General features: G+C 37.8%; 1 protein-coding gene and 1 long non-coding RNA gene across 4 annotated transcripts in view; both read right to left on the reverse strand.

Annotated features, from left to right (window-relative positions):
• ksr2 (kinase suppressor of ras 2) overlaps positions 1–13,704 on the reverse strand; it is a 120,207-nt gene that overhangs the window by 80,493 nt on the left and 26,010 nt on the right. For 2 of the 3 annotated variants that reach the window (XM_026187933.1, XM_026187932.1), the window contains exons 4-5: positions 9,754–9,789; positions 7,485–7,986 (exon numbers count right to left, since the gene is read on the reverse strand). In XM_026187933.1, coding sequence (XP_026043718.1) covers positions 7,485–7,986; positions 9,754–9,789 — 538 coding nt within the window. The remainder of the gene's footprint in view (positions 1–7,484; positions 7,987–9,753; positions 9,790–13,704) is intronic. The other variant, XM_026187934.1, reaches the window with a different exon arrangement.
• Positions 11,296–11,711, reverse strand: LOC113033817 (uncharacterized). Its single transcript, XR_003274085.1, has 2 exons — positions 11,586–11,711; positions 11,296–11,509 (listed from the first exon to the last, which is right to left on the reverse strand). It is a non-coding gene; the product is annotated as an uncharacterized LOC113033817 (long non-coding RNA).

Here is a 13,704-nt window from a genome sequence, read left to right on the forward strand (position 1 = left end):
TTTATTTATGTCATGTCTAAAGCAAGAAACTTGCAAGGAAACATCTGCTCGTGATGATAAAAAGCAGCATAACAAATGAAAATTAATATTAGCACTGTATTCTTCTACTCTATATGCATATTTATTGTACACTGTTGTACATAGTGTACACTGAATGACTCCGACAAATTTCAAACTAATTACTTCCCTAATTCCCCTAAACTTGGCACCATCCCTGGACTCAGCATATTTTTTTATGCTAAGAATAAACTCATTAATTATTGGAGAGGGAATACGTTTTGCTACTTTGTAGTCATCACAAATTAATATAGAAGAGAAAAAAAAGCTGTAAACAGGAGAGTTTACTGTAAAACTAATATATCTACTTGAACTCTTCTTGCTTCGGGCGATTGTTTTCAGCTTGAACAACTGTTTTGGTTTGCTCACTAAGATATCTGTTTTCAAAAAGTGAAACAAATGCAAAAAATGTTTTAGGGCTAAATATGATGTCAATGTAGATCTGAACTTTTTCACGGTAATAGAAAGGTCACTTCTTTTTAAGTACCATGCTTATCATGCATTAACTGTCATGATTATTCTACTTGTTAAATTCATGCCTGAAGATCTATTTGTACATTACACTGATAAAACAGAGCCGTAGCGGTAGATACAAAAGAAGAAAAGGTATCTGTTCAACATCTGTCTCCAAAGATGTGAAGAGACATTACATGATTTTCATTGTGTCTTCATTTTCCATTAAAGCAGTGTTTCTCAAATGGGAGTAACATACAGTCTATTTGGGCTGCTGGTACCACTCAGCACCCCCTATTTTATGATAAATACTGAAAAAAAATCAAACATACATAGTCCTAAAATATTCAAACTTTAATTTGTTCAACCAGTCCCTGGTTTCAATTCAACTCTTAGGTTTCATAATCTGTCATTTACTAAAAAACCTCGAAGAAGAAAAACATGAGCAAGTCACTTTTTAGTATTTAATCACCACAGTAATTGAATTTTCATTCAAACGAAGCAGCAATACAGGTGAAAATACAAAGAAGTAATCCACATCTGTGTCCTTTTCTCTACCCTGTGCCTGGAAAAGAGTTTGATCGCTCAGTTACCTCCCTGCCGTAGACTGTGACAAAATTAGTTTGAAACATGGGCTTTTGCTTCACTGCAGATCTGATACAAAATCTTTGGGCACCTGACTGAAGGTCAGACAGACCGAAACGTAATTTAATTAATACTCTAGCAGTAAGCGAGACAGTGTGTGGGAGTTCCATTTGATTGCTTTTATGAAGTGCAACTTATCGGAAAGACTTATTTAAATGCAACTACAATGTCATCTTAGTGTCACTGCATGATGCCAAAAGACTGGTTTGAACTGAATTTAGTGATGTATTTTAAACATTTTCAATGCAGCATTTAATTGGGGGTTTTTTGTGCTTGTTTGTTTGTTTTTTTAAATAAATAATATAAAGGCTTTTTTTTCTCAAAAAAGCTTTAGTAGTTGGAGGAAGTTCTTTGTATTCACAGAACAATTATTAAATGTCTGTGAGCAGTGCCTCCCTAGTCTTTTATTTGCATAATGAAATTATTACCTTAATTAAGATGTGTTTCTATTTAGCTTGATATCATTTACACATTAACACATCTGCCTGTTTTTGATACACACTTTTTCATTTTGTGGCTTCCTTTTGCAAAACAAAAGTCTCTTCTTGGAGACAACAGCTGCAGCCATATTTAAACATTGTTGTTTGTCCATGAACGGCACACATTTTTTGATCTAATGGCCTATTAGCTGCGGAATGCAAAAGTGTTGAATCTGTTAAAATGCAAAACACTTATTTTCCATCCTTAATTCTTCTTGGAAGGTAATGTTTATATCACTGTTGAGCCATACCTCTTAGCAAAACGATTCTCTGTAATGTTAATGAGTTGGTTTTCTAATAATTCTGCTTTGAATCGACACCTCATTAGCATCCTTAGAGCTTTCTGTTTTTTAAGCTGCCAAAAATGACCTTATTACCAGTTGAAAACGCCTACAAGTAAAGGCAGTGAGCAGCTAGCAAGCTATCTGCATCAAGAGACACAGGACAAAATCACTTCTACACAAGACTGAATATATTTGGACTAGCACTTGACAGGTGGTGAGAAAGAAGACTCCAATTTCCCCAAAAGGAGAAAGTTTCCCTCTCTCATGCATTATGACTTGCAAAATTGGCAGCGGTTTCATTCCAGGGTGAGAGTTTCTTGAATTCATAGATACACATCGGTAAGGAGGCAATTTGCTCATTATTTCTATGGAGGGATAGAAACCATCCTGTGGTTCACTGCAAGCTGAAAGGAAAACACATTATCACACAGACAAACACATTAAACCAAGAAGGACAAAGCTATCAAGCAGAAGACGAGCGTCCACACCAGCAGACCACAGTATTTGCTGAGCTTTTCAATGAAAAAAAGCATTCGGAATCAATTTTCAAGCCATGATTGCAAAAATGTCAGTATCTCAAACCTATCATGTGAAAAAATAAAAAACGTGGAAATGGAGGCTAATATACATTAGAAAGGATATGAAGATGCTTCGAAAGCCAACTTTAGAGAACGTGTACAATGCAAAAACATTTCTAAATGATTTTAGATGATATATATGCCAAAAAAGAATAACACTAAACATATCTTGAAATTGAAAGCACTCAGATATTAATATAACTTTGCTTTCACACTGTGATGACGACAACACACCATGAACATGAGTGGAAAAATGCTGAAAGCCGAATATGATTACTTTCCATTCATATCCATGTTTTATCTCCTTTTTAAAATCTTTATCTCTGAGTTAATGGTTATAGTTGATTGCATCCAAGATAAAAAATTTAAAAAAAGATAGCAAGAGGAACTCTTCACATTTTCACACATTGAAACCCCCATTATCTATCATATCATATCTGTCAAAACCAAACTCGAGTTTTCTTTCAACAAAGTATGGGGGGGGCAGTCTTGCACATTCAGCTGCACTGTCTTTGTGCAGTGATAATCAGAAATTAGATAATGAGAAATTAGCCCATATCTCATTAAGATGAAGGGAGAATAATGTCTCTTGGGGTCAGAGGGTAATCCCTGCCTATTGCGTCCTGGCCACATTGCCAGGCAATTAAGCACAAGAAAATGAGAACCCAAGGAGCACTATGCACTTATTAAAATCCTAGTAACAGGGGGCAATGTGGGAAGTATGGAAAGAGCATAGCAAAAAGCTTTTTATTTAGCTTAAAAAAAAAACAAAAAAACTTGTGTGATATTTTACGTATTTTTATCAAGGTTTTTCCCTCTGGTGGAATATTTGTAAGATTCTCATCTTCCCAAATCTTTAAGTGAAAAACCACATGACGAATCGTGATGCAGCATTTAAGAAATAATCAAACTGTATGATTCAGTCTTCAGTCTCCTTTGCATCAAGGAAGAGAAAAACAAACTGACACCTACTACTTCCTTGCACAGACATAAAAGAAACAAGAGACGCCAGAGACGAAAAACCAACCTGATGCTTGCCAGCACCATTCTGCATCCAATTATGATGTATTAGGAGAGGTACTAAGCTATCAGAGAAGCCAGCAAATCTGCCCTGTCTCAATGAGTTGCAACATTTCCAGGCATACATTTTCCATTGATTAGAGTGGCTCAATTCACAGTCTGCAGTTTATCACTGCTTTGGGACCGGTAATCAATTCTCTAATGCCGTTTGAGCCTATTCACTGGAGCTATGATCCAGTCGTCACCAAGCAGATACACACATACACACAGCCATGCCCACTGATATTGTGGATGTAGCCCTGTGTACATCCAGGCCCACACCACATATAACCCAGATGGCCATCATAAAAGCAGAGGACAGCTCTAAAATATTAACTTACCAAGTGTAGCAGTGATGGGGCACTGTCATCTAATGGTATTATCAAAATGAGTGCAGCTCTCCTGAGGCAGACTCTGGTTCCTGATTACCAAGCAGTGGTGGACCCTGTTTGTGACCAAATCTGATCAGCATAGCACCAGACATAGGGAAGGCCAGTCAGGAACTCAGCCCGAAGGCCCCTTATCTCTACCGACAGGCCGGTGGTCCTTTATAGGCAATGATGTCCTCCCAGGAATTAATCTGATTGGGGTCTGGTGGAAGATTAAGTTCCAGTAAAACTGCTAAAGGAAAGGTATGGTCCTAACCTCCCTTCTAAGCCATTCCTTTCTTGGATCAGAATGAATTACATTTTGAGACTTTGTACAGAGCAGAGGGAGGACAGGACTGCATCTCTGAATGTTTGCTTCAGGCAGGGCTTCAACTGAAATTAACTGACCACCGCTACCTTAGACTATTATCACTGAGATCATTTTTACACTGAAACAATTTGGTGAAATAGAAGCCATGAAGCTTCAAACCTAAATTAAAACAAAGCCTTACCTAATTCTGCATTTGATCCATCATCATCTGCCTTGCAAACAAAATATAATATTAACATTCCTCTCCTGGTACTGATTAAATCCCTAAAACCCTATCACAGGTTTTCACATTTGTGAAAATAAATACTTTTAAATGGCTTAGATGTAACACTGCCCCTCTGCCTTTATCAGTTTAAGTAGATGTGTGAATATGCAACATTATCAATTCTTTTATCTCCTATGGTATCATACAGCTTCAAATTTTGACTGTCTATAAAACAGCATAATATAGTTTTGAAACCCATATCATTTGTATCTGTGAATTATATCTGACAATCAAGAAATCATTGAAATAGGACCAAGTGAAGTAGACTAAAAGATACTCAAAAGCCAGACATTATGGCGGGGTCAAAGGAAATTCAGGAAGAAATGAGAGATACAATAATTTACAGCAATTCTGCAAAGATGAGTGGGCCAAAATTCCTCCACAGCGCTGTAAAAGACTCATTGTCAGTTCTTGCAAACAAAGGGCCATGTAGGTTTGGATTTATTTCCCCCCTTACTAAATAAACGTCTTCATTTAGAAACTGCATTTTGTGTTTACTCGTGTTATCTTTGTATAATATTTACATTTGTTTGATTATCTGAAACATTTAAGTCTGACAAACATACAAAAAAAAATACTGAAAACACTTCAGGTGCCATATAATGACACATGTAGGATCTTGGTCAGACTTTCAAGATAGACAGCTGCAATCCATATGTTTTTGACTAGTAAGCTTAGTATATAGGTTTGGATGCGCCAACTGTGACTTCACCACAGCCTCATAAGCATTTAAACTGGCGCACAGGGCACACTGGACTCTTCCCCTGAATGATAGGTGTTGCTACTCGGAAACAAAAAATAGCAGCAGAAGAAGTCAACACAAAGCAAAGCAAGTCATAGACTCATATTGCTTCATGAAGGTAACAAAAATCAAGAAGTGCATGACAAACCAAAACAACACCAAAATGCAGTGTGCACCAGCTGCAAGTGTATACTAGGTGTAAAGTCCCTTCTTTTCATGCTGTGCTGAAAACTGTTGTGTAAAAGTTTCAATTACCGTATTTTCCGCACTATAAGGCGCACTTAAAATCCTTTAATTTTCTCAACAACAAAAGATCGACAGTGCACCTTATAATCCGGTGAGCCTTATGTATGAATTCTATGCTTACAGACCTCGAACCGATTTTATGTGGTACACATTCTGTCAAAAAATGTTTTAGTATGACTTTGGGAAGTTACGAAGCTGCACCGCTTGATGGATTGTCGGAGCATTACGGCTCCATAGTCAAGAGCCTCGCAGAGTAATCTGGGTCCAAAACTCAGTCTGCTTCAGGTCCCAAAGTTAAACGAGCAGTGGCATCACTGAGAGTTAAATACTGTCTAAATTATTTCATCTTTAATAAAATGATCAGTGTTGCTGCTTTACCAGGTGTAACAATGAAGTTTAACATCCAGGCATCCATGAAAACAGAATTTATTAAATTTAACGGAGTTAGAAGTTAGCAGAAAGTTAACTCGCTAGTTTCCATACAGCAAAATCTCCAGTGTTAAATTAACACTGGAGAGTGTCTATATGGGTCCACACCTCTGAGTGTTAAATACAACACTGTTGAGTGTTAAATTAACACTTTTGACAGTGTTATATGTTTAAAAGTAACCTAGTCAGTTTTGAAGATTAGCAAAGACTAACACTGAGCAGTGCTGATTTTCTAACACTGGAATATTTCTAACATTTTGAGTTATTTTCCAGTGTTAGAAAATCAGCACTGCTCAGTGTTAGTCTTTGCTAATCTTCAAAACTGACTAGGTTACTTTTAAACATATAACACTGTCAAAAGTGTTAATTTAACACTCAACAGTGTTGTATTTAACACTCAGAGGTGTGGACCCATATAGACACTCTCCAGTGTTAATTTAACACTGGAGATTTTGCTGTGCACCTAAACATGATCTGACTGAGAGATTTCTGAAAAAATTAAAACGTACAGCTCTGCTATCACTTCCAACATACATGAAGACAGAAAACTAAACAGCAGTGATGTTTGTAGGGTTACTGAAATTGGACTAGCTGGTATATAATGATGTGCTACGTGATCGCTCGCACACAGCTATGTTAGCATAACATAAACAGTGAAGCTGGAGGAATAATGCTAACTTTTTTCCACTCAATAAAAGTTAACGTGAGGGTTCCCGATGGTCAGGAACAAATGCAATCGCATGGCAGGATGCTGTAAACGGACCAAACTTCAGTCAAGAGAACAAGTGAGATAATCCATCCACAATACGAGGTTAGTCATTAATATACTGCAACAACATGGGAATATAGCAGCTGCGAGAGAATTCAACATTAATGAATCAATGGTACGGAAGTGGAGGGAGCAAGAAGAATGAGTTGAGTAAAATTTGACTTATCTGACTGTTTTGTTTCGCTTAATGTGCCTTATAATGCGGTGCGCCTTATGTATGAAAACAGTGCGTCTTCTAATCCAGTGCGCCTTATGGTCCGAAAAATACAGTGATTCATTCCATAAATGTGGTAATAATAACTCATAAAGGAATTGCCTATTTGTGTTTTAATCACAGATGGTTACATTTTGTTATTGTCTTTATGTTGTTTCTGCTACTTTCTTATTTTTATTAGGGTAAACTATAGTGTCTAAAGTAAAGTCACAGGCAAAAATTATATATTTAATAATACTTTCATTCAGTGGATTAACTTGACATAAATCAGCCCTTAATTGTTTATTGTTTAGTCACAGAATTCTTTAAATGATATTTAATCCTTGGTTCTAATGCCCAAAACTTCCATATAGAGGCTCATTTGCAAACATTCCAAAAAAACACTTTGGAATACATTAATAACATTTAATTTGTTTTTTCCCATGGTTTGGGAATGATAAACGTAAATACCAACTTCTGAAGCCTAGAAGTAAAATAACCTCTGTATTCACTCAAAAACACACACAGTGCTCCAAAATGGCTGCCACTATTTGCCATTAAAAATCCAGAGAAGCACAAAACTTACTTTGGTGTCTGTGTGTCATCCAAGCGGTTCCCCAGCTGGAACTCATGGGATTTGCTGCGGTGCAGAGCGGTGAAGCCTGGCAAAAGATGGATAAGTTTGCGGCTTGGCGGAGGTGGTGTTCCTGGGGCCTTCACCTTATTCCTTCGCCGCATGGGAGGAGTGCCAGGTGGGGTCATGGTGTTGACCACCAAATGAGTCCGAGGAGGGGTGTGACCAAAATGCCTCTGGCGGGGTGATGGGGGCAGGGAGCGATGACCAGAGTCCAAGGGAGGGAAGAGCCCTGAAGAGGGGCTGTCGACAGTGAGTCGATCGGCATACAAAGGGGGGGCCAGGGCCTGTGGGCTGTGGCACATGTGCTGGTTGTACTTGGACTGGACTTTGGGGCTTTGAGAGAGCTGGAACCGAATCCACTGACTGGCCTCTGGCTGGCACACCGGAGTGTTTTCTTTGCCAGATTCTGATGTGGGCCACTGAATGGACCAGTCCTGTTTGGTCTGGCTCCCTGTTGAAAGTCCACAAAGACAGAGACAAACATCTGGTTGTAACATGTTGCTAAAATACATTTTTCACAATTTTACAAAAATAACAAAATAACATATTTTAGCTGCACGTAGTGGTTTCAACTCATGCAAATAGTTTTGGTTTCGTTTGTCCAGGTGTGGAGATATCCGTCTACAATTCAATATCCACCTACAGTACTGTACGAAAGTCTTGAGCCGTCCCTCAATTCTTTATTTTTTGCTGGGAAAAAGTGGAATAGGTGCAGTGATTCATTGACTCATCCAACAACGAACATCAAAAGATATAAGGCAAAAACAGAGTTTGTACAAATAAAACAAGCTTCATGTTCATTCTTCAACCCAGCCTGAACTCTCTTAAGCAGTTAGTCTTCAGGAATAGTTCTCCAGGCTTCTTGAAGGACATTCAAAGCTCTTCTGTGGATGGTGACTGCTTTTTGCTCCACTCTCACACTTCTTCAGTAATGTTGAGCTCTGGGCTCTGGAGAGGCCAATCCATGTCTGATAATGTTCCATTGTGTGTATTTCTATCCAGGTATGCTTTTACTGCTTCGGCAGTATGTTTGGGATCACTGTTATGATGAAAAATAAAGCTGATATATAACAGCTCTAAGGCCATGTTCAGAAGGTACTGCATGTTGGCTCAAAATCTGAATGTACTTTCCGCATTCATAATTCCAAAAAACATTAAATACACCACTGGCTGAAACGCAGCCCCAAACCATGACAGAGTCTCCAACATGTTTATAGACGGCTGTAGACACTCACTCTTGTACCTCTTTCTTGACTCGCTCTGTACCTCTAACAATTTGAGTTAACGTGTTCAAATTCTGTTGCCACTGAACTGATGACTCTGTCAGGTCTTGTGCTTTCCTGGATTTTTTCCTATTTCCTTACATGACTGTATGTACTTTTGTGTACTTAAGTACAAGAACTTCGCTGAAAATGAGTGAAAAAAACAGCCAATTTAAAGATCTTCAAAAAAAAAAAAAAACCCTGAATAACTATAGCTTAAGACCATTCTTAAAAATCACTAAAAACTCCATGGAAAAAACAAAGGTTTGAGGGGTGACTCATGACTTTTGCATAGTACTGTGTGCAATATATTTTACATGGAATAATAAATGGAATTCTGTTCATGTTTCTCACAGCTTTGTAAAAGACTACCCATGAAAAACTAAAATGCAACATTGCTCTGCAAAACAAAAAATACTTACATTTTTTTTAAATGAACCCAAAACTAAAACTGTCTGTATATCAAGACACAACTTAGATTAAAGGAAGAAGTTATTTTTTTGTAATTTGAGCATTTTGCAATAAAATGGTGCAGTTAAACTAAGCACGTTCTTCGTGTGTGTGTAATACTAAAATATCCATAAGCATTTTTTGTCTTAATTGAAGCATTTGATGAAGTCCTAGGGCAAAGAATATATTTACAACAAGTTAACTGCATTCATCTGAGCAATGAAAAATACATTTTTTCCATTATCTGATGTGAGCACACGAGCAGCAGTGGTGTTCAAATATGCTGGCGTGGAGCAGATTAAGCATCGCTTGATGGAGGAAGAGAATGAGAAATGGAAAAGTGCTCAAGAACAGAACAGGGCAAAGCTGCATGAGTTAAAACACAAGCTGACTTTTACTAAAACTAAACTTTCAGCTGAATGACAGAGAAAGATCAACAGAGAAAAAAATACTTGAAAGTGAGCAGCCAAAATGAGTGTTTTTGAGTTCAGATGACAATACTTTACCTCCATTATTGTGCAATTTATCCTCCTCAAGTTGTTCTTCAGAAAGAAACAAAAAAGGAATGTGTTTATTGATCTGGAAGAGAAACGACTGAAATAGTGTGCAGTATTCTATCCGTCTATCTACACAACCAAATGCACAACCAAAAGGCTATTTAGAAAAACAAAACATAAAGTACAATTGATCTTGGGTACATCGAAGCAGATGCAGCATCTCATGCATGACTGAGTGTGCACAAACTTGACCTCACAGTTTTAAAAAAATGTTTTTGACCGTCAAGCCACCATTAATGCAAATTTTCTGTCAACAACCCCATACTCTCTTCTTTTTGTGTGCCTTTTTTTTTTTTTCTTCCATCTGACATTGTCTCTAAGGAACTATAAGCAATGCAAATGCACACACTTTCACAATGGCAACATCAAATGAACCACGAAAATATCAGCAATAAAAAGTCCCAGAAGAATTGCAAAAGTTAGAGGAGGGTGGGGGCGATGGGGGTAGTGAGCAGCTTTTCTATAATGTTATGAAGAAGATGCTGGAAGAAATGATGAGTTATGGGAAGAGACAACTGAAGACACAAGAGTCCTGATATATGGCAAGTTTCAAGGGTGTCATTTTTTTTCTTTAAATATTTTCATTTGTTCTGCATCTGAGAATTTTTAATAGTTGCTAACACATCACCACCCTACAGAGAGCTGGTTCCACAGGAGAGGGATCTGGAAGATAAAGGCTCTTCCTCCTATTCAACTCTTAAATACCAGTACCCAAGAAACGGCAAGTAAACCAGCAGCGATCCAGAGTAAAAATCTGGTTAGATAAGATTTTTAGGGGTGAGTACAATAACCTCAGTTTTATCTAAATTTAGAAGCAGAAAAATTAGAGGTCATCCAGGTCCTCATGTCTTTAAGACATCCCTGCAGTTTAATAAATTGAGGTGTGTTATCTGGCTTCATAGATAGATAAAGTTAGATGTCATCTGCATAGCAGTGAAAATGTATGCTATGGCTTTTAATGACGGTATCAAAGGAAAGCATGTATGATGTAAAAAGAATAGGTCCCAGTACAGAACCCTATGGAGCTCTATAGTTAACCTTTGTGTGTGAAGAGTGTGTTAGATAGATATGATTCAAACCACAGCATCACTGTGCCTATAATCCCCATGGCGTTAATGCCGTTTCCCTATTGTAATGAGCTGTGAACCCTGATTGAAACTCCCCCCCCCCAAAAAAACTCCCCTGCTAATGATTTGTTCGATGCTTTAATGATTACTTAGATGCTTTAATGATTACCAGTTGTTTTTTTTTATGGTTAAAACCTTATTTGTGAAAAAATTCATGAGGTCATTACTAGTTAACGTTAAAGGAATGGTTGGCTCAACTGTGCTCTGACCTTTTGTCAGCCTGGCTAAAGAGAAACCTGGAGTTGTTCTTTTTTCTTCAATCAATGATGAATAGTGAGATGTTCTGGCTTTACACATGGCTTTTTTATAGAGCAACAAACTATTTTTGTCACGGGAGTGGAACGGACTCAGGCGCAGACTGAGGTAGCACAGTTCAACGACACTTTATTAATCACACTGGTGCACTATATACACGTGAAGGGGGGGGAAACACCAGGGTCCCGGGGATCACTTGGCTGGGGAGACACACTTCTTCGCACTCGCTCTGCTCCTCGTCCAAACAGTCTCCACACAAGCAGCTCAGCTCACTCTCCTACTCACGGGGTCCAGGGGTCACAAAAGGGCTGATCCAGGTAAACCTGTTTACACAGACGAGGGTAAGTCGAAGGCAAACACGGGAACAGTAGAATCGCAAGGAAGCCAGGCAATACTAACGAGAGTTACTCAATATTCCAGCGACGAACAGCTCAGAGCCCCAGCCTTAAGAGCCAGAGAACTGCAATCCGCTCGAGATCAGCTGCAGGTGCGTGGGCCAAGGGCAGGAGCCCAATCAGAGCTCCGCCCAGGCAGACAGGTAGGAGAGACAGAGTGAGAGAAAAACAACAAACACTTGTGGCCACACTGGGCTGGCCGGGGAGGCACAGGGACCATGACAATTTTACCAGGCTTAATGGAGATCTTCTAAAATAGTGAGACACCATTTCCTCTCCAGATTATGAGTTATCTGCTTTAAGGTGTGTGTTTGAGAATTATATGTTTGAAGGAAATTATATCTATAAACTTAGTTACACACTTTAAGAAACATCTGCTGTGGCGAAATTTATATCCCATTGCTGAGTAATCCATTATTGTAAATGTACATGTTATTAGGAAATGATCAGACAAAAGCAGATTTTCTGGGAATACTGTTAACTTTTCAGTTTCTATGCCATATCTCAGAACAAGATCTAGAGCGGGATTAAAGTTATGGGTGGCTTCTTTTAAATTTTGAAAGATGACTATCTAGATGGATGTTAAAATCACAGACAATAATGTGTTTATCTGAGCTGACCCCTAAATCAGATAAAAACTCTGAGTAAGCACCAGGTCAACAATACATAACAACAAATAAAACTGTTTTTTAAGTTTTCCAGTTACAGTGGACAAGGCTCAAAGTCAGGCTTTCAAATGAATTAAAACTCTGTCTGGGTCTTTGGTTGATTAATAAGTTAGAGTGAATGATTGTTGCCATGCCTCTGGTATGAAAACTTTTGGACCAAAAGTCCAGTTAATTACATTTTGAGCATGATTATCTTCTAGATTAGTGACCAACAGGTATTAAATCGCTGACCAATCAAATCGCTGTAAAATAGCTTCACCATTCGAGGAAAATCCCTTGGACTTCTGTGTATGGACAGCCGGAAAGTTTTTTAATAGCACCCAAAGTCTTTATGTTTCCCTAATGAACTTTGGTGATAAATATAGCTGAAACTGTTTTTTACTGTTAACTGTAAACAACTTTATAAAAATTGTATTGTTCTATAAAGATTCATCTTTGGTCCTAAAACAGGACACCTATATGTACTTGCTGATCTTACATCAAATTTACATTGAGACTAAGGAAACATTTGAATTCTGTTTTTTAGATTTATTGTTTTACTTTCTCTCAAACTGTTAAACACCACCAAAGCTGCAGGTGAAAAAAAACAAAACAATTTTCTCCTGTGTTTGAATGATAATACTGTGATATTGATACAGTAAGTCTGTTAAATAACCAGCCAGCCTTTTTTTTTGGCTTTGAATGGGCTAGACTTTACTATAGTAGATCTTTAGCGGTCGTACTGAAGAAAACACATTCTTGCAGCACTTTTAACAGTAAACTGCTGCACACATTCATGCCACTGCTTTGTCTGCAGGAGCTGTGTTGGTGTTGCTTTCCATCTATATTATTTGTGTTATCTTTTCATATTTTTCATACAATATAGTTTTATCTTCTTCTGCAAAATCAGCTGATTTGATAAAAATATAGATCTACATTTGTATGGATTGGTCAGATGCCACCAGTGCCACTTCTTTCATGTTACCACGCACTGAGGTCCCTTTTTAGAAATATAACTACATGTCATGGAGAGGCGGATGGAAATAACAGTTATTGGTTGTATCTTGCTTGTTCACAATACAAAGTTCAAGGTTCTTTATTTGCCATTTGTGCATAAAACCCTCAGTCAAGGCAAATGGAATTCTTGTGTAGATCGCTCTCAGTCTGTATACTATAAACACAATAGCCATGTTACACATATATAGTTTTCTTTTTCACAGTTTCAGAGTTCTGACAATCCTTGCATAGACTGAATCAGTTCTAAAGATCTCTCTTTTACTTTTTATTGGTCAATATTTTTTTAGCCGTTGCGTGCTTTACTACTACTGCTATTTAGACTCTCAGCATAGTGCTTTAAATCAAAAGAACTAAAATTCTGCACAGAAAAAATAACCTGGATTGTTACTGTTCTCGTTCATTCATAGTTATTTTAACCAATTAAACTGGAGATAACAGAAGGTAAAGGCTAAACAACCA

This window comes from Astatotilapia calliptera, chromosome 12, assembly GCF_900246225.1.
Source record: "Astatotilapia calliptera chromosome 12, fAstCal1.2, whole genome shotgun sequence".
Classification (NCBI taxonomy): Eukaryota; Metazoa; Chordata; class Actinopteri; order Cichliformes; family Cichlidae; genus Astatotilapia; species Astatotilapia calliptera.